Below are 18680 nucleotides of genomic sequence, written 5' to 3' on the forward strand. Positions count from 1 at the left end.
TCGTCAATAAACAAGTACTTCTTACTCACATCTATTTGTATTTCAACCCCTTTACAGCTCTCCCCAAAGATCAAAGCACTAAGTAAATTGTTCACTACACATCTCGTCTCCGCATTCATCTCTCCAAACATGTCATAGACATTCCCCGGAACATCTTGAAGATACCAACTCAAGTAGATGATATAAAGTTGTTCTGTTATTCCAATCGTCTGCTGCAGGGCTATTTTCATCATTTCAATGAGATTACTTGGAATGTGTTCTCCGTACTTCACCGCCATTAAAACATCAAGTAACATACTCGGCCGTCGTTTCAAAACCGTTTCGTTCAATTCACTCCCCAACCCCAACACGGGCCAAAACGACCGAAGACACGCTATCGTCGTTTTAAGTTTCTGCTCAAGTTCACTGTTCTTCGTTTGTTTCACAAAGTAGTGTTCCTTCACCAGACACTCGTGATACTCATGAATATCTTCTCTGAGTTCTTTGACATTACTCGGGTCATACGTACTCAAATTCTCGGCAAAAATTTGAACTTCATCTTTGATAATATCATAGACCCGTCCTTTTACAATATGAACTAACTGTTTGTTGATTTTGTCAGAGTCTTGGTACTCGGAAATCAAGTTGCCGACTTGCTCCAACATGTCGTAATTCATTAAAGCAGCAACAATGGTCTGCGCACTTTCTCGTGGAAATGGAAATTCAGGAAGTCCCGATACAAGTTCTCGCACTTTCTTGTAACACTCTTTGTCGTCATTTTCAACAAGCTCGGGCCGGTACACTACAAGTCTTGGAATCACTCGGGTGCTCCTTTCAATCACTTCAAATGCATCTGACGTTATTAAGTATTGTCGGAACTTCAACTTGTTATTTTTTGTCATGAGCAACGTGACACTCAGCGGTATGAAGACGTTAAGTTTCTCACTCATCTTCCACACGGACTCCGGCGACTCAACAGCATATTGTTGTTCAATTGGGGAGTTAACGATCTCTCCTATTAACGGGTCTTTCTCCAGTTTTACTCGATCCACCAACTTCCCTGCCGTATCGTAGTAACAAATAAACACCATATTGTCATCATTGTTGCGATAGACAACAACAAACAGAAACATTTTGTTCCAAAAAGACAACATCGAATTGGTGAACATGATTTCCGCAGCTGGTATACCACATCGGCTCTGGTGAATTACGTTTTGGTTCTCGTCGTATTGCAGAAACAACAGAATGTTTGAATTCTTTCGCCAGTTGTGGAATATCAATAAACGAGTATCATTCTCACAACACACCGTGTACATTAGTACCGTCTCTTTCTCTAAAATGCCACTGATTTTAAAATCAAACTCAACACGGTCCTTATTGTGACTGATCACATACTGACAAAACGCTCCCGTGTCCCACCCCAATGTGATCATGTCTGTTGCTGATATATTCATGTGACACAACCGCGTTTGTGAAACATTCATTTCCTTATCGAATGGGGGTACCATCGTGTCCGATGTTTGAACGATCGAATTGGCACATTTACTTTGTGTGTCAAAATTGATTAAAAACGTCTCGACTTTGCGTTGGAAATCCTCGATGAACACGGTGACATATTGTAAATTCGACGACGAGTCTGTGCACAAACAAAAGAGTCTATTTTGTATATGTTCCACGTTTGATATAGTGATTGGGGTGAAGTCGGTATTCAATTGCGACGTTTCTTTATTACTCAAATCAAATAAGAACAACGCCTCTGTGTTTGTCATAAGAACAATAAGTGCGTCCCCCACTGGCGCCACTTGAAGAAAGTTACTTGTTGTTTGTTGTGTGAAATTGGTGTTTTCTTTCAGGCCCTGGACACACAGTTCCGATGGGGTCTTCATGTAATACACAAATTCAGAGTTGTCGAACAACCCGCAGTGCGCCCCCGATGACAAATTTGTGTCCACTTCTTTTTCCCATACAAACGTGGGTTTAAGGTCCATAGTGGTCTGATTTTTTTGTGATTTCAGTTTTTTTCTCTTTTATCACTTTGTGCCACAATCCTCAACTTTTCAATTTTAGTGACAATAAAATAATATCGATACCATTATACTATAATTTTTAATATTATAATTATAAATATTCTAATACAAAATACATCAAATATAATTTGGAATTAATTAAATTTATTGTATATGTTTTATAAATAATATAATATGAATAGTTTACTACTAATAAAAGTATTATAAAAATATGGTACATAGTGCAATGTGTTTTAAAAACGGTCAAAGTGAATTACTCGACTTTCTCAGTCTTTTTGCATGACTTTGCTTGGATCAAATAAAGAGGAATAAAGAGAACAAAACTCCCAATCATAGTTGCCACAGCAATGAAGAAAGGATAAGCTTCCTTAATAGTATAAGCACTTTCTCTTTGTGTACTTCTATATGTTCTTAAAGGGATAGTGACTTTCTTTTCCAAATACGTTTGCAGTGGTTTGTTATATTTAAAGAGTAAAGTGTAGACTCCGAACTTGAGTGGTGTCTTTATAATACCTTCATACTTCCCTTCCCCTTGAGATGTCAAATATACAGACGCCTCGGGGAATAACAATTTCATCTCAACTTGAAGGTCTTGAGCGTCGTAGCCAGTCACTTTGTTATTCATTTTCTCTTCGACTTCCAATTGGACTTTAAGAGTGTCGCCAATGACAATTTGGTTGTCATAGGAGACTGCAGGGACTCCATCAATTTTAGTCCAAGAAAACGACTTTAACACTAAGACTCCACTCTTCTGCGTGACCCACTCCAACACACTCTTAGTGAACTTTTTATTGTCCAACACACTCTTTTGGTTCTGTGTATGATACTCGTTGACAAACGCTTTATTCGAAAACAATTTGGTGGACCCCGAAACAACAACACGCGCATTGTTTCTCGCTTGTAACGCTCCAACCAATGTGATATTCTCTTTTTGAGCAAAGATGTGTGTTGAATGAAGAGATGTGGTCGAAGTTTCTGTTCCTTTAAGTAACGCGGAGGTCATCGGAGACTCCGGGAGGTATAACGCAACTCCGTCGAACAACACGTTATTCACTTTCGTTGGGAAGACTTTGGGATTCGACAAAACGTTATTTGAAAAGACCATTTCGTCCTCTCCATTCTTCGCAGTGTGAATCTCATCAACCACTTTACTTGTTGCAACATCCGATTCCATGTCAAAGGAGTATAACAAGTCGGTGTACTTCTCGGTGTAATTTCCAGACAGCGAAACAAGCAAATTACCACCAGCGTCAACATATTTAACAAATGATGAAATCGATGCACTTTTGAATGAAAATGTTGGGCTGAGCATTAACACCGTCGAGTACACCGGTTCGTCGTACTCAAACAACTCAACTAAATCTGTCTTCTCTTTGATTTCTATATCTTCTCCTAACTCTTTCACCATCGTGACAAATTCACTGTACTCAACTTTGTCATTGGCACTATCAAAGATGACTAAAACCTTCCCCTTAACAAGAAACAGAAGAGTGAGAACTACAAATATTGCCCGCATTCTGCCTTTTTCAAGTTCTTCACCTACTTTTTGGGTTGAAGGAGTATTTGGGATTGAAAATGTTATACACTTTTTTTGAAATTGGTATTAAAATGTTATATATAACATTTTCAATAAAAGAAAAAGTTATCAAAACATAAAAAAAATAAAAATAAAACTCATTGGAACGACAAAAACAAATAAAATTAAATGGGTGCCAAGAAAATTAAAAATAATTACAGATTAATTAATAATAAAATGTGGGTTTTATAAGTTAATATATGTTTTAATTTTTTTGAATATATTTATGCTTTTTATTTTATTAGAAATAAGATGCTGGAACCATGTAAATTTTTTATCGGTACACTTTTTTTCTTTCACTACATATGTTTTTTCGTTGTCACTTTCCACAAAACTAAAAAACGACTTTTTGATTTGTTTTCCCGGTTTTGCCAACTAATTTGCGAAAGAATAAAAAAAATCCATTTGAAATCAGAAATTCAAAATCAACACGTTTGAACTTTTTTTAAATAGCAGCGAATAAAAATAAATCTCCTTATTGCTTTGGTGCCGAAGCTATTTGAAGTTATAAAAGAACTATAATTTCATTAATTTCAATCAATTCATCGTTTTATGCTTCATTGAATTATCATTTTAGAAAAAACTTAACACTTTAAAAAGTAATTATTGGGTTCTAAAAGTCAAACCAGAAACAAAAATTTTTTTAAATCCGACAAAAAATAGAAAAAAAAACATTTTTGGTGTAATTTTTTCAACTCTCCCCAAAACTATATTAAAATATAATATTATATTATACATATAATTTTCCTTGGATGAAATGATTAAATTCCACACGCCAAAAGCGACATAAAAACTCAACAAAAAGTTACATCCCCATTTGCTGAGTTCCTTCAATTAATAATTTCAGCATTTCCCAAATTCCACAAAAATAAGAAAAACAAATGAATTGAATTAAGTTACTTTATTTGGGGTTCGACTACAACACATTTTACGATGTTCCTGACGTCTGGTCGGATACTATTTCTAATGAAATTGAGTGAACTTGGCACGACGGCGTTTTCAAACGCGACCTTTTCGTCTCCAATTTCTCGAATACACTTCTCTGGATTTTCTCTCTCGTATTCCAAGACTTCTTGCAGGCCCCAATACATCCCACTTAATTCACTCGTTGGTTCTATTTTTGTGTGTAAGAACTCTCCCGCGATTTGCAGTGTTTTTGGTTCAATTCTGATGTTATTTGTGAACGCCCCTCTGTATATAATACCATGAGTTGGTTCACTCATAAGATCGGAGATGACTTGGTAGATAGTATTTCCTATTTTAATGATGTCTTCGGAGTAATAGGTCTTATCTTCTACCGTCACGGAGATGAACTTCTCCATCTTCACTGTCATCTCCGACCGCTTCGTCTTTTTCATCTCGAAGACGACGCGCTGTCCTATTTGCGAACAAAGTTTGATCAAGTAATTGTAGATGACCGCAAACACATTCTTCCGATGATGACGCTCGTTGTAACTTTGTGACGCACCGCCAGCTTTACACGTCTCTTCTTCACGACGGACGATGTCGAGAAGTTGTCCGTGGGAGAGTTCGACAAGACCATACAGTTCCGTCACTTCGATGTATTGCAGCGCTTTCTCAGCTTTTTTGATTCTTCTTGCAATCGAAAACCCGACGCCGTTGGCGTTCAAAAGCCCGATGAGAAAAGCCATCCGCTGACATTCTTCAGACATCCCTTTTTGTTTCGCAAATGTGTTTAAGTCCCGTCGCCGTTTGACTTCATCGGAGACATGCGTTTGCGTCGCAATCAGTTTCTTAGGTGTAGTTGTGCTGAAAGGATGTGTAGGAACATTAGGAGGGACCACAGATTGTGAATTCAACGGAAAGTCGTCCCACTGAAGTACCCAAGGGTTGTTACATGAATTCATGGGAAAAGTCCTTTTCGAGTTTTTTCCTCGTTTTTTCAGTAGAAATTCATTCTGCAAAAAAAATACATTGGTGGTGTATTTTTGGAAAGATCGGATTCTCTTCGCCCGGTATGGCACACAAAAAACTACCCGCCCTTCGACTCTCACTATTTTTGTAAAATTCATTAGTCTTTCTTGGTATTCCTGTTGTTCTCTTTCATTGGTCAGTTTATCATGATTTTATTGGCTGTTTCGTAGACAGAAATTTGCTGGAACTAACCGGGAATTGGGTTATTGTATTCTTCTAATTTTTTATTTTCTAGTTCTGCGGCTGCTTCGTCGGAATGAATTATCGTTGAATTGTGGTTTATTTTACTATTTATATGGTATCGGTGTGAGGTAAAGAAAAGAAAACAGGGTGATTGGAGTTATAGACTGTTTTTAGCTCCTTAAATCAAAAACTAATTAATTTCGGTGTTTTCTGCGGGAAGTAACGGGATTGTTTTTAATGAAAAAAGCATTCGTTGTTATTGTCAAAACATTCGGGAAATTGCGGGAGATTAATAACTCACTGAAAAGCTTTTTTATAACACACTTAATAGAAAAAATTCTGTGATGTTTTTTATTTTTTTATTTTTTGTGTTTTTAGGGGTGTTTCGAACAATTGGTTTTAACGGTAAGACAATGGGGTGTTGCCAAACATAAAATAATTTCAACTAGTTTCTGGTGATTGTTGAAAAACTTCATCTGTGGAAGTTCCGATATAATGAAGTAAAAGAGTTGGCAATACTGTGTGAAATGAGAAACATTTCTGTAACTCCAAAACAAAACATTACAACACATAATAGGAATTTAAAAAGCCGAGTGAGTAAAACGACTTGAAATGTGCTTTTGGATAATTATATTTAATTAAACTGTTTTACTCATATTGTAAATAAGTAACGTTATTCCATCATATTTATTGAAATTGCGTTATTTGACTTTAAAATATACCTTTTCATGGCTATTCTTTACCATTTTTTGATAATTCCATTTAAAATTTTTGTTATGTCAAATTCGGAAACAAAAACAACACCCCATGTTTTAATAAAGTTGGTTTTGTGTGACTCATTCCTTTTTAATATGATGAAAATGGGTGAATTATTCTCTTTTTTTCAATTAGTAATGGTTACATATATTTTTTGGAAATGGAATGTAATCTTTTATTGATTTGTCATTTATAATTGGTTAAAGTATATAGTCTTTATTAACTCTTTTAGTGATTAAGTTTGTTTAAAGATGGGTCAATAGAATTCAATCATACTTAATGGAGTGATTGAATGTTGGGATGATGTTTAAAGAAGTCACTCAATCCAAATTAAAGAAGTTTGGTTAATAATAAAAACAACACTCGATAATTACTTGGGTTTATTAAACTTATCATAAGTAACAAAATATTCATTTTGTTGTTTTGCCATATAATAAGATAAAATTTTCAAATAGCAAGTAATTCAATTGTTCATGTTTCTCCGTTTAACTTTTTCTATTAACATAATGTTCTTATTTTAAAACAATTGTTATCAAATAGTAATGAGTTAATGAAATTTTAAATAAAAATAGAAATCCACGTCATCGATTCTATTTTTGAAATTATAAAGTCATTAATATTTTTACAATTATCGATAATAGAGTCTATTTATTAAGTTTTCAAGACTTATATGATTAAGAACAATATTGTAATTCAATTGCTATTTCTTTATGAACAAAATAAATTAAAAAATTAATTTAACATTGTCAATGACTAAATTCGATAAACATGTTTTTGAACAATTCAAAACGAGCCATTGAATTTGGGATGCATAATAAAAAATTAATATGAGACCGTGTCTCTATCATACGAATTGTGAATCTAAGTCTGATAACCAAATTAAGTAATAATAAGAATGAATAATAAAAAAGAATATTTTTCCATGACTATTATAATAACTATACTATTTATTCTATAATATATAACATAATATTATAATATAATGATATATTATAATATTATAATAGCAATCTCTAATTTTATTATTCATTTAATAAATTATTAATTAAGAATTTGTTAATTATTATACCCATTTAATTACTAATAACTTACTATTTCTGAGAGTAATTGAAATATAGTGGAAATGCCATTCCACTACAGCACTTAACATTTACGTCTTTTGTCTTTTTATACTCTTTAAATGACACATTCGTTATTGGGACTTTCGAAGGGTGGACTCCACTGATTTTCGAGTCGTTTGTGAAGTTTTTAAACATTGGCGTTTTTCTGAACTCATTGAGAAAAGCAGCTCCATAATCAGACACGTCTCCACTTGGGAAGATTTTCCCTTTACTCTGTATGCCTACGTTAATAGCTCCAATGACATATCGTAGCACCAGTTCTTCGACTAAATCGTCTCTTTGTTATTTTAATAACAATTTTAATAACGTTTTAATATTAAAAAAACAAACAATTAAGCGACTTTGACGCATTGAGAAGTTCTGTTGTAAAAATTTTGTCCGCCTTTGTAAGTGCAGCAGTCTTCTTGTACTCACCATTGAGAGAAACCCCCTTCTCGCTTACTATACAATCAATTTCAGACATTTCTCTGAAGAACACGGAAGTTCCTGCGAATATTTGTACGTTTGTGAGTAAATCGATTTCAGAGAGTGTGCAGTGTAAGAGTGACCTTTTTGGTTGAGCAGTGAATCCGATTTCTTTCAAATTGAGAGGAGCTGGGAATAGAGCGCCAGGGATGAATGAAAGAATGGTAATAACCCAATGACTGTTTTCCTCGGCTGAATTGATGTTATTGACACAGACTCTGGAATTGAGTAAAATCATTTTAATGAGGGAGACGATATTTTGGCCGCATGTGTTGACAAGGGAACATGGGTCTGGTAAGTGGTAATCCCCCATTTCAAATGAGTCATTCAACGCCTTATAAATAGCTTGTAACAGTTCCAAATTGATGAAAGTGTTCTGTGCGAAGTATAACTCGCAAAGTGGCTTGAACCGTTGGACCACCACGTGTAAATAAGGGCTTTGTGTTAATAAGCAGAGTGCGACGGTTTCCTCCGGCGACGGATTCTCAGGACGTGACAAAAACAGTGCAGAAGTTGATTTGAATATCCATGATACCCCATACATGGGCGTGTCGATCGTTCGCGATGGAACGGTAAAATAGTTGTACTCTCCGTTACATTCAGGTAAGCATATATAAGGTATTGAATTATAGTTGTAAGGTGAAGTACTCGGGAATGGAGGGTATACTGTAATGACATTGCGTTGTGTTGAGCACAGAAGGAGGTGTTTGACCACACACGATGTCATCTGTTTTTGATAGTATATTAATAGTTCTTTACTATACAATTTACTAGAACAAAATGCAATCACCAATCCATTTATTTGTCGCCTTCGATGATCTTCCTGCGCTGTTCGAGTAACATAGCCAACTTCCCCTCGTATTGTCTGGCAAGTTCTATGTCGAGAACTTTATACTTTAATTCGTAAGAGCGGACGTATTGATTGAGTTGATAGAGCAAATTTAAATTAGTCCTTTGCGAAGGCTCTTGTGTTTCCATTCCCTTCTGTTTTATACAATTTTGTTCCTTTTATTTTCTTAGTAGCTATTATTAATAATTATTAGAAAAATTATAGTATTCTTATAATTTAAACTGTATTGAATTAATATGGTTAAATATTAAAATAGAAAATCATAAAGAACTAAAAAAGAAGTGAATGCTAGTGTTTGCTTTGATTGTATTGGGTCTGGCAGATATAAGTGGGGAGGGGTACGCTACTTGTACAACCCCTTACGAATTAAAGACTTTCCCCTTCTCCGAGAAATTCATTGTCGACGAAAAACAGAAGTTCCCCGGCGACTGTGGGGAGGATAGTACTGACCAAAGTAGTGTCTGGTTGAAACTAGTCAATACTAATACAGAACCTATTGTCTATAATATCGTGACAGATGCCAGTTTGGCCTTTCACAATTCATGCGACAGTGAATGCATCGACACATTACCTTCAACTACAACCCTCACCGTCCCAGCTACCGCCACTTTTTTGTTGGTATTGAAATCAAATGAAACAGTCCAATTTGCTATCAACGCGCTTGAGAAAAGCGACGCAACGTCCCCGATTTTAATCCCACAATTCCCATTCAATGGGGTGTACCAAACTGCAAAAACAGGTACAAAATGCTTCCCAACCTCACTCGGCGCCGTGTTCTCGTTGCCGGATTTTGGGAAGTACTCGGCGCAGTTGAATACTTATGGGTCGTCTGTTAGTCTTGTCGCTTATTACGAAGACGAATCAAAATGTTATAAACCTCTTCAAACTCTTACAGACGGCGTCCTTTATTTGGATATGAAAAATGAATATTATTATATCACCAATAAATTCCAATTGATTTCAATTGAGGAAGAACCATACGAGTATGGAGTCATTGCTGTCAATTTTGAGTACAAGGAAGGACCAGTGTGCACAAACGCAGTTGACTTGGTGGCAACATCCGATGGCGCAAATGTCACTGGAATCATTTATTCGGGAACGTTAAAAGGAAAAGACGCATGCTCAACACAAGAAATGGCTTTTGAATATGTCAGATTGATTGGGGGCGACTGCAAAGTGACAATCACCACAGGTAAGAAAACACCAATTGAAGTGCATCTGTTCGACACGTGCGATATGAAGGAATGCGTGAAGAGCTACTCGACGGACGAAACAACGCTCACGTTCGACGTTGCGTTTGACGACCAAATATACGTCAAAATAGCAACATCGAGCGAAGAAAATCTGAGCTTTAATATCAACGCAGAGAATAACTCGAAACTGTCCACTGGAATGATCGTGTTCATCGTCATCTTTGTTATCATCGCGCTCCTTGTGATCGTGGCCGGTATCGTCGCTGTCGTATTAGCAGTCATCAGACAGAAGAAGTCCACATACAGCAGTCTCTAAGCTTATTACTTTAACACCTGTTTTTCGTGTACTCTTCTCAATAATACTATACATGGTAATTAATTAAACTATAATTATAGAAATTGTCTTTGAACATGGAGGGAATTTGATAAGAGAACTTTAAAATGTGATGTTCGAATTTGCTAGACTGAAGGCGGAGATCGGGAAGACACAAATCGTCGGGGCGGGTATTGTCGCGTTGTTGGTTGTGTTGACCGTTGTAGTCAACGCATTCCCAACACACAAAATGGACATTCCAAACGACAACAACAATTACAACTTCAACCACACATTCAGGAAAAGCACTTTTCCGTTTCTGATTTGTTGTATTCTCTTTTGGGGTATTAACATCGTGTTCATTGTGTATTTTGCAAAGAAGCGCAACTCAACTAAGTACCTCATCAACGTGTTACTTCTGTTCGCATTCTCCGTTGCGCTGAATCGATTTGCAACGGATGCATTCAAGAAGTTTGCTGGGCGCCCTCGGCCAAATCAATTTTCTCTCGAGTCCAACGGTAAAGCAGGGCAACTATATTTAAGTTTTCCAAGTGGTCACTCTTCAATGGTGTTCAACGCGTCAGCATTTCTCTTTTTGTTACTGTGTGGCGAGTTCAAAATATTTGGAGGTGAAGGGAGTTTAATGGGGTTGTTTGCATGTGGACTGCCTCTCTTGTTTGCTGGTGTTGTTGCAGTCTCACGAACGCGCGACTTTTATCACCATTATGAGGATATCGTCGCTGGTTTGTTGATTGGATGCATCATATCGATTGTGTGCTACTTCTCGAGATTTGAGTCGTTAAGTGGGCAATATTGTGGCGAAATTGAAAAAGAAGAGGATGCCGAAGGAGATAATTACATTGTCTGAGTGTTGTTGGTTGGACTTTTTGCGAGACTGCTCAGCGCGTTTGCGTACTCTGCGGCGAATGATTCAGTGTCAGTGATGTGCAAGAGGCAATCAATCTTTGATAATTCTTTGTTAATGCGTTCAGGGTTTGCATTTTTAGTGATTAAACGCCGGTGTTCAATGAGTTGTGACGATTTTAATCTGCTCAACATCTCCGCTTTGCCTTCTTCCATTTTCTCGATGTGAGAGTCAACAAGTTTGGTGATTTTTCGAAGATACTCCAGGGCAGTGTGAGTTTTCCGAGGCTTTTTCTCCTCATTTTCTTTGGAAAGAACATTGCTCTTTCCCACTATTTCTTCGCCTAATATAGGCCCAAATTCTTCTCTTTTTTCATCCCTCATCTCGTTCCGCAGTTCACTCGTTTTGTCAATCTTAGTTTTTTCAGTTTTATGATTTTTTGTCGAATGGAACTTAATAAATTTGAAAATACACAACAATTCTTATTATTCTATGATATACATATGTACCAACAACATTATAGATCATGTTTGAATATCAAAATTTGTATGTTGTCAATCACAGAATGCATTTACAAACTTATGTTGGTACAAAACTAAAGAATTGCTATCATAAAATTTTATAAATAAATTTTTATTGTAAAAAACTCAATAAATCATGACTTATCAAAACCCAATAGAGATCGATGATTGCGACGACTATCGCGTGTTTGAGGACAAGACTTCGTGTATTTCTTCGGTAACCGAAAACAAAGACGGGTTTCATGTTCCTCCCAAGCTACCTCAATCTTGTATAGACGCGGACAGACAATACGAAAGCCATCCTGTTATGGAAAAAGATAGATGCAAAAATCAAGTTTTCAAAAAACACGATCTGCTTCGAAAAAGGAGAGAAGTGTGGAACGAGATTGAGAAGGTGAACGAGGAGGCGGAACAACAGAGAATACAAGGCAAGAATTTAAGGTACAAAGAAAACCCGTCTCAACAAGGCGTATTGGTGATTACACCTGACGAAGACTCATCCGACGACAGAAAGGTGCCACACGATGTCATCGAAATAAGCGAGAATTCTGACAACAAGGAGGTTAACGAAGAAGACCCTGTGTTAAGTGAACCAATAATTTCATTAAGAAACACAGAGATTATCGATTTGGTAGATTGCAGCGACGACGAAAAGAGCGATAGTGAAGATGACTGTGTGTTGGTAAATGTGTTCCGACCAACAGTGAAGAAAGACGAACACGAGAAAATAAATGACGTGACAGACAGAACTGATATAACTTGCAGAAGAGTGTTTAGTATTGACGGAGAAAGAACACGAATAAGAGAAGACGCGATGCACATTGAAGTTTTGCAAGAAGGGGTTTTCGAGGTCGGGATACACAGCGTCGACTGCACCAACTTATTGAGTTTTGACAAGGGAGGTGCGATTTCGTTGATGAAAATGTGCCAAAAAGGGAGTAATATCGAGTTTGTTAAAAGGAATGACAAAGTAACAATGTCACTTGATGTCGGGAAACAGAGAAACACGATTAGCTTGGTGATGAAGTGCGATCAGAACGGAGACATCATCGAGCAACCCGTTTTATGCCAGTCGTTTATCGCATCAAGAGGAAATCTAACGTTTGTTCAATTTGAAAATTTGTTGACACGATTTCCAAATCCAGAAAACTGTGGGTATAATTTTCAAAACACGCAAGAGTTTGGCAGAATTTGGAACACATCAATTTACCAACTGAAAATGGACGGGCAGAACTTGCACGACGTTGTGGGGTTTCAGTTTAGTAAAGCAAAAAATGAATTGATGATGGGCGAGAGATTGGTGAGGGACATCGGACTGTTTCTTGGAAAGTACATTGGGCAATACTTGGTGAAGGTGTATAACAGGTACGCGTTTGTGAAGTATTATAGTGGAAAACCATTTGCGACGTTTCGAAGCCCACTTAGAAAATTGGGCGATTATTTTGTGTTGAAACAACTTGTTTGTGCAATGCATCACATGAGCTGGGAGCAAATGGCAAAGGACTTAATTGGTGGGAGTTTGGAAGACTTGCGTGAGCTTATCTATACGTATCGCAAGTATACATAAACACTCCCCATTGTTAATTGTAGTGTGTATTACTTTTGTGTACAAATCGACAAAAAAAAATTCAACCAAAGGAATACAACATAATAATTACACTATTTTGTGAAATACACTTCAGGGAAAAACAAAGCAAGTTTTGTGACGCGATACAATTGGGATAGCGAAACAGTTCTTTTTGATAGTAATGGGCGTGTTGTTATCAAATAGGAATACGTAAAGAACTTTTGCTGAATTGAAGAAATCGTCAAGAAACAGCGCGCTGCAGTCATATAAGCAAAAGAAGTTTAAATTGAGAGACTTTGCATTGAAAACGCGAATTTCGGACTTCTCGATTTTGAGGGAAACGAGAGAAGAAGGAAGGTGTACCGACACGTCGAATGAGTCGATGATCTTGAGATTGAGCAACCCAATGTCTATTAAGTTGATTGCCTTTTTGTAACAAACGGAGACGAGTTTGAGTGAACGAAGCGAACGTGGAAATTTGAGTTCTGTGAAGTCGCCATCCAAACACAATTTTGTCAAGTTATTAAGTTTAATAAGATCAGCAGAAGTTTTCATTGAAAGTCTGATAAAGAGTTTTTTCAACGAAAGTGATGTGTTGACAACTGACGCTGACTCGAGACGCAAATAAGTGAGACTTGGAGGGAAAAGCACGTCTTGCTTTGTGAATCCGTCCGTTGTGAGTTCCTTTAGATTAGTCAATCCGTTGAAGTTAGCATAATTTCCGATAGTGTGGATCTTAGTGAGTGAAGTGAGAGCGTTCAAGTCGAAGTTGAAAGTAGAAAAGAAACATTGGAGGTAGTACAAGTGAGGTAAATTGTCAAATGAGAGCGCCGAGTTGTTTGTTGTGAGTGAACTTACAGACAAAGGAATAGATCCGTTGTACCTGGACTGATTAATTGTTAGTCCTTTTAGATGGACATTTGGAACGACACGATCCCCAACAGCTTCTATGTTATTTGGATATGTTATAAGAAGCCAAGGGACATCATTTTTAATTTCAGATAAAAATGTGTATTGAGAAAGGTCTAAACAGACTTTTCTATGCACAGGAGTATCTGAAACAACAAAGGAATTTGGTTTGAGTAAGATACTTGTAGGAAGATATTTTGTAAGAAATTCAGTGAATGTGTAACACTGTGGAGCGACTTGGATAACTACTTGGGTAGACATATTCACATGAAAATATTTCGACATTCCACAAATATAGTCTTTACAACAGAACACTATATCGTTCTTCAATTTTGGCATTTCAAAGGTATTGAGCAAAGACGGAGAAATACAGTCGGCAAAGAATCGGACGTTCGGAGCTTTGCACTGGCACACCAAATCGATAACACTATAATTGAGTTCTTTGTAACAGTAAATACCAACATAATTTAACACAGGAAGCGCATTAACTGCTTCGACAAAGGATGGTTTGACCTCCAAACAAGTGACTTTGATTTTCTTGAGTGCTTCAAATTGATTGAAGTTAAAACAGTTGAATTTGTTGTTGACAGTGAGTTCGACTATTTGCTGTTTTAAGTCATCCAATATGTTTGGAGTGCACGCGGAAGTTACAATAATTCGGTGGATATTTTTATTTTCCAAGACGCGTTTTTTGAAGCAAAGCAACAAATTTTCGTCGATGCGGACAGTTTCGATTTTTTCGTATAAAAGTAGTTCTTTCGAAAACTGAATATTCCTTTGAATTTTTTCGGCATTAAACAATGAAGAGATGTTCGACTTGATGTTCAGTGGATTAATTTTCAACATCAAAACAACGTCTTGGCATTTTTTATTAATTTGAATGAAATTGACGGCCATACGGAAATCAGTATTGAACCGAAGTACAATCGCCAGAAAGCACTTCTCTAACATGTCTAATTGAATTTTTCAAGTTTATTGCATCTCAAATATACAATTCAATGTCGACCGACGACAAATCCGGTTCAGAAGACAAAATCGAGGGAGACGACGTTTCAATCGACGTGGACGATGTTATAAAACAAGTCGAAAACAAGAAAAGAACATTCCTTTGTAAGGAGGATTTACGCAACGTGAAAATTTTCGAGGTAAAACAATTCGGAGGGTTAAATAATAAAATTATAGTTTATGAAACTAATAAGAAACTCTTGCTGGAATTGAAAGAAGTAGTCTTCGAGTATGGGTCGACCTACAATCCACCTTCTATGCTCAGTGGACACAACCAAATGATCGCAACTCCATTTGACCTGTTTTTCTTAGCTTTGCATTTCCTAACTATAGAACACGTGTTAAGTCTACACGCCACAGAGAAACAGTACGTCAGTTTGGTATTATAAATATTTACTGTATTTATAGTAATTTAACTAATAGTAACTAGTTTAATACCCGAAGAGTTTCGAGAGGTGTTATATAGTGTATCAACGGCACTACTAATAGAGAACGCCGGTGTCATTGAAGTTGATGAGAATGCAGTGAAAGAGATATTGCGATTGAAAAGAGAAGCGATTAGTCTAGTCACTTTGAATACGGAGAAACAGTCGTCTAAGAAGACCACATTAGACGCCTTTGTTAAACGAGTCACTGTGAAAGATATAGATGTCTTATACCCATATGTAGGCCCGTTTTGGTTTGATAGAATGGGATGGGAACCCGTTGAAGAGGAAGAGGACTGTTTACACGCAGACGAGTATCACAAATATGCTGTGAAAAAGAAGGCGCGAACAACGAAGAAAAAGACCACGAAAAGAACAAGACAACCAAAGTCCGAGTAATTGATTGATTCATTTTCTTAATTATTGTTAATGAAACTATAATTAAATAATAAAAAAGTCATTAACGTATAATACAGAACACTATTTGCTCCATTTCAGTTTTTTGAGTCAATGGAGAAAAGAGACTAAAAAAAAGGGGTTTCTTGAAAAGTTTAATGTCGTACTACCAAACACTTAACACTCAATCTTATTTTGAAGAAACAGGGCCCCCGTTTAGTGTGGATGAAGATTTTGGTGTTACGTATCGCCTTGTTAAAACCAAAACTAAACAACAGAAGTTACTGATTTCACTCCAATTGGACCCATCAGACTTCACAGATATTCAAAACAACTTGACGGCACTCTCCTCACTCTTTTATACACAGAAATTTAAAATAATGAAGTCGTTTATGAAAGTCGATCGAATGGTTATCGGATTGGTCGTTTGTGCTTATTATAGTTTTGTAATAGTTATAAGTATTATAATATATAATAATAATATAATAAAATAACTATAAGAATACTACTGTCGAGTGTTGGCTTATAGGCGAAATGCCTTATACAACGACTTTAGAAGACCATTTGATATCAAATAGCCCAAGACAAGATGAGAGGAAATTTCTGTTACACGACTTGTTGCATATCTGTGACGATTTACACAAGTCACAGGTCCAAATATCTTTTTTGAAGAATCACTTGTTTCTGAGACAATGCGACTCGTCGCCTTTCCCACAGCTCTGCATTTCCCCAGTCACGTTACTGATCCCATACGTCTCGCAACTGTATGGGATTGAAGTCCCCGATTTTAAAGAGGTGGTGAGTAAGATCATTCCCACGATATTAAACACCCCAGAGTCACACATCTTCTCCGAGGCACTTTTGACACAACCGATCGAGCAAGTATTCACATCACAGTTTGTCTCCGAACTTGAAAGGTTTTCTACTGTTGAAGAGGGTGATATGAGTGTCTATACCCCAATATCTCCAATAGGCACGGGTGGCTTTGGGTTAGTCTTTAAAGCAGCACAGAGGGATGGGAGAGTTGTAGCGATCAAAGAAAGTGGGCCGAAGGGGATCGACTATTTAAAGCGTGAAGCGGTCATCCTTACGATCTGCCATCATCCGAACATCGTGAGTATCTTAGGGTTTGGGGTCTCGAAATTTTCGTTGGGGTACAAATTGAATTTCATCAAAGAGCGAATCGACTTTCCGCGGGGGTATTTAGTGATGGAGTGTTGTAATGGTGATTTAAATGCGTATGTTGAGGGGTATCTGAAGCGTGGGGAACTCTTATCACTGAACTTAGTCTCTGCGATCTTCAAACAAATAGCGGAGTGTATGCATTATCTTCACTTTGAAAAGGGGTTAATCCACCGCGACATCAAATTGGAGAATTTTTTAATAGTCGACCACACGCCATACCCTCTTGTGAAAATCACTGATTTTGGATTTAGTAGGAGCTTGGCTAATGAGATGGAGACGTATAAGGGATCCCCTTTATTTATAGCTCCCGAGATCATGTTACGTACACCATACTCATCGAAGTCGGACTTATACTCAATTGGTGTCTGCTTGTTCCGGTTGTGTACGTGTCAGTTTCCATTTGGCTCGACGGAGGCGGAGTTTGTGAGATTCATGAAGGAAAAAAAGGAAGTTGTCTTTCCACGGAAATTAGAGGAGAACAGCACGTACGCGAGCGTCATCGACTTGACGAAAAAACTGATGAAGTACGACGACGAGCAGCGAATCGACTGGGACCAATTCTACGGGCATTATTATATGAAGTTCTTGTTCAGCAGTTTCAATGAAAATGAGGTGTGATTATGTAATGTTAGGTTTAGAGACAATCATTGCGGTGTTGTTTACTATGAGCTTTGATTTTGTGATATATAGAGAGCATTGAATGTACCTTTCTCGAGAGTGAATAGTTTAAAAACCCTTGAAATGCGCGTATAATAATAGGAATACAGAAGACCTAATTCAAAATGCTTGAAAAAATAACATCAACTGAATTTCACAAATGAAAATCCTTTTTGTGTGTCTTGGGAATATTTGTAGAAGTCCAGCAGCAGACGGAGTTATGAAAAAGTTAGTGAAAAGTCGAGGGTTGAGTGCGAAATATATTATTGACTCTGCTGGAACAGCTGGATATCACTCGGGAGATCAGCCAGATTCAAGAATGAGAGCCGCTGGGTTGGGAAGAGGGTATACCTTCGACCATATCTCGAGACAAGTCAAACAAAGTGATTTCTCTAACTTCGATATTATTGTGGCAATGGACGACTCTAACTACTCGGACTTGATGTATAACTGCCCAAAAGAATATCAAGACAAAATTCATAAGATGGTCGAATACTGCAAAAAATCAAAAGACTCCGAAGTGCCAGACCCTTACTACTCGGGCCTAAAAGGGTTCCAAAAAGTTATAGATATGCTCGAAGACGGATGTAAGAATCTACTCGATCAGCTTGAAAATGCGGGAGACGAATAATTGAAAGATATTTTATTGCAAGTGAATGATAGTAGCAAGTTATAGAACTACATCTCAGTGACATTTATATATAGTTTTTATTATAGTTAAAATTAGTATTTTTTTATTTTATTTAACACTA

General features: G+C 36.9%; 10 protein-coding genes across 10 annotated transcripts; 6 read left to right on the top strand and 4 right to left on the bottom strand.

Annotated features, from left to right (window-relative positions):
• Window positions 1-2259: 2259 nt before the first annotated feature.
• EIN_267350 (dolichyl-diphosphooligosaccharide--protein glycosyltransferase, putative) lies at window positions 2260-3522 on the bottom strand (the record flags this gene model as incomplete). The annotated part of the gene is made up of 1 exon (XM_004257742.1): window positions 2260-3522. The coding sequence occupies one exon, from the start codon at window positions 3520-3522 to the stop codon at window positions 2260-2262; it is 1263 nt and encodes a 420-aa protein (XP_004257790.1).
• Window positions 3523-4478: 956 nt separating this feature from the next.
• EIN_267360 (hypothetical protein) lies at window positions 4479-5450 on the bottom strand (the record flags this gene model as incomplete). Its single annotated transcript, XM_004257743.1, has 1 exon — window positions 4479-5450. The coding sequence occupies one exon, from the start codon at window positions 5448-5450 to the stop codon at window positions 4479-4481; it is 972 nt and encodes a 323-aa protein (XP_004257791.1).
• A 2097-nt stretch (window positions 5451-7547) lies between these two features.
• On the bottom strand, window positions 7548-8769 carry EIN_267370 (hypothetical protein; the record flags this gene model as incomplete). Its single annotated transcript, XM_004257744.1, has 2 exons — window positions 7548-7852; window positions 7908-8769. The coding sequence occupies 2 exons, from the start codon at window positions 8767-8769 to the stop codon at window positions 7548-7550; spliced, it is 1167 nt and encodes a 388-aa protein (XP_004257792.1).
• A 408-nt stretch (window positions 8770-9177) lies between these two features.
• Window positions 9178-10401, top strand: EIN_267380 (hypothetical protein; the record flags this gene model as incomplete). The annotated part of the gene is made up of 1 exon (XM_004257745.1): window positions 9178-10401. The coding sequence occupies one exon, from the start codon at window positions 9178-9180 to the stop codon at window positions 10399-10401; it is 1224 nt and encodes a 407-aa protein (XP_004257793.1).
• Window positions 10402-10531: 130 nt separating this feature from the next.
• On the top strand, window positions 10532-11266 carry EIN_267390 (phosphatidic acid phosphatase type 2 domain containing protein 1B, putative; the record flags this gene model as incomplete). Its single annotated transcript, XM_004257746.1, has 1 exon — window positions 10532-11266. One exon carries the CDS (start codon window positions 10532-10534, stop codon window positions 11264-11266), a length of 735 nt encoding a protein of 244 aa, XP_004257794.1.
• Window positions 11267-11920: 654 nt separating this feature from the next.
• EIN_267400 (hypothetical protein) lies at window positions 11921-13351 on the top strand (the record flags this gene model as incomplete). Its single annotated transcript, XM_004257747.1, has 1 exon — window positions 11921-13351. The coding sequence occupies one exon, from the start codon at window positions 11921-11923 to the stop codon at window positions 13349-13351; it is 1431 nt and encodes a 476-aa protein (XP_004257795.1).
• A 111-nt stretch (window positions 13352-13462) lies between these two features.
• EIN_267410 (hypothetical protein) lies at window positions 13463-15211 on the bottom strand (the record flags this gene model as incomplete). Its single annotated transcript, XM_004257748.1, has 1 exon — window positions 13463-15211. One exon carries the CDS (start codon window positions 15209-15211, stop codon window positions 13463-13465), a length of 1749 nt encoding a protein of 582 aa, XP_004257796.1.
• Window positions 15212-15258: 47 nt separating this feature from the next.
• On the top strand, window positions 15259-16089 carry EIN_267420 (hypothetical protein; the record flags this gene model as incomplete). The annotated part of the gene is made up of 2 exons (XM_004257749.1): window positions 15259-15640; window positions 15689-16089. 2 exons carry the CDS (start codon window positions 15259-15261, stop codon window positions 16087-16089), a joined length of 783 nt encoding a protein of 260 aa, XP_004257797.1.
• Window positions 16090-16244: 155 nt separating this feature from the next.
• On the top strand, window positions 16245-17889 carry EIN_267430 (serine/threonine protein kinase, putative; the record flags this gene model as incomplete). The annotated part of the gene is made up of 2 exons (XM_004257750.1): window positions 16245-16511; window positions 16588-17889. 2 exons carry the CDS (start codon window positions 16245-16247, stop codon window positions 17887-17889), a joined length of 1569 nt encoding a protein of 522 aa, XP_004257798.1.
• Window positions 17890-18088: 199 nt separating this feature from the next.
• On the top strand, window positions 18089-18559 carry EIN_267440 (low molecular weight protein-tyrosine-phosphatase, putative; the record flags this gene model as incomplete). The annotated part of the gene is made up of 1 exon (XM_004257751.1): window positions 18089-18559. One exon carries the CDS (start codon window positions 18089-18091, stop codon window positions 18557-18559), a length of 471 nt encoding a protein of 156 aa, XP_004257799.1.
• Window positions 18560-18680: the final 121 nt, after the last annotated feature.

This window comes from Entamoeba invadens (genome assembly GCF_000330505.1).
Source record: "Entamoeba invadens IP1 unplaced genomic scaffold scaff_1105074726705, whole genome shotgun sequence".
Taxonomy (NCBI): domain Eukaryota; phylum Evosea; order Mastigamoebida; family Endamoebidae; genus Entamoeba; species Entamoeba invadens.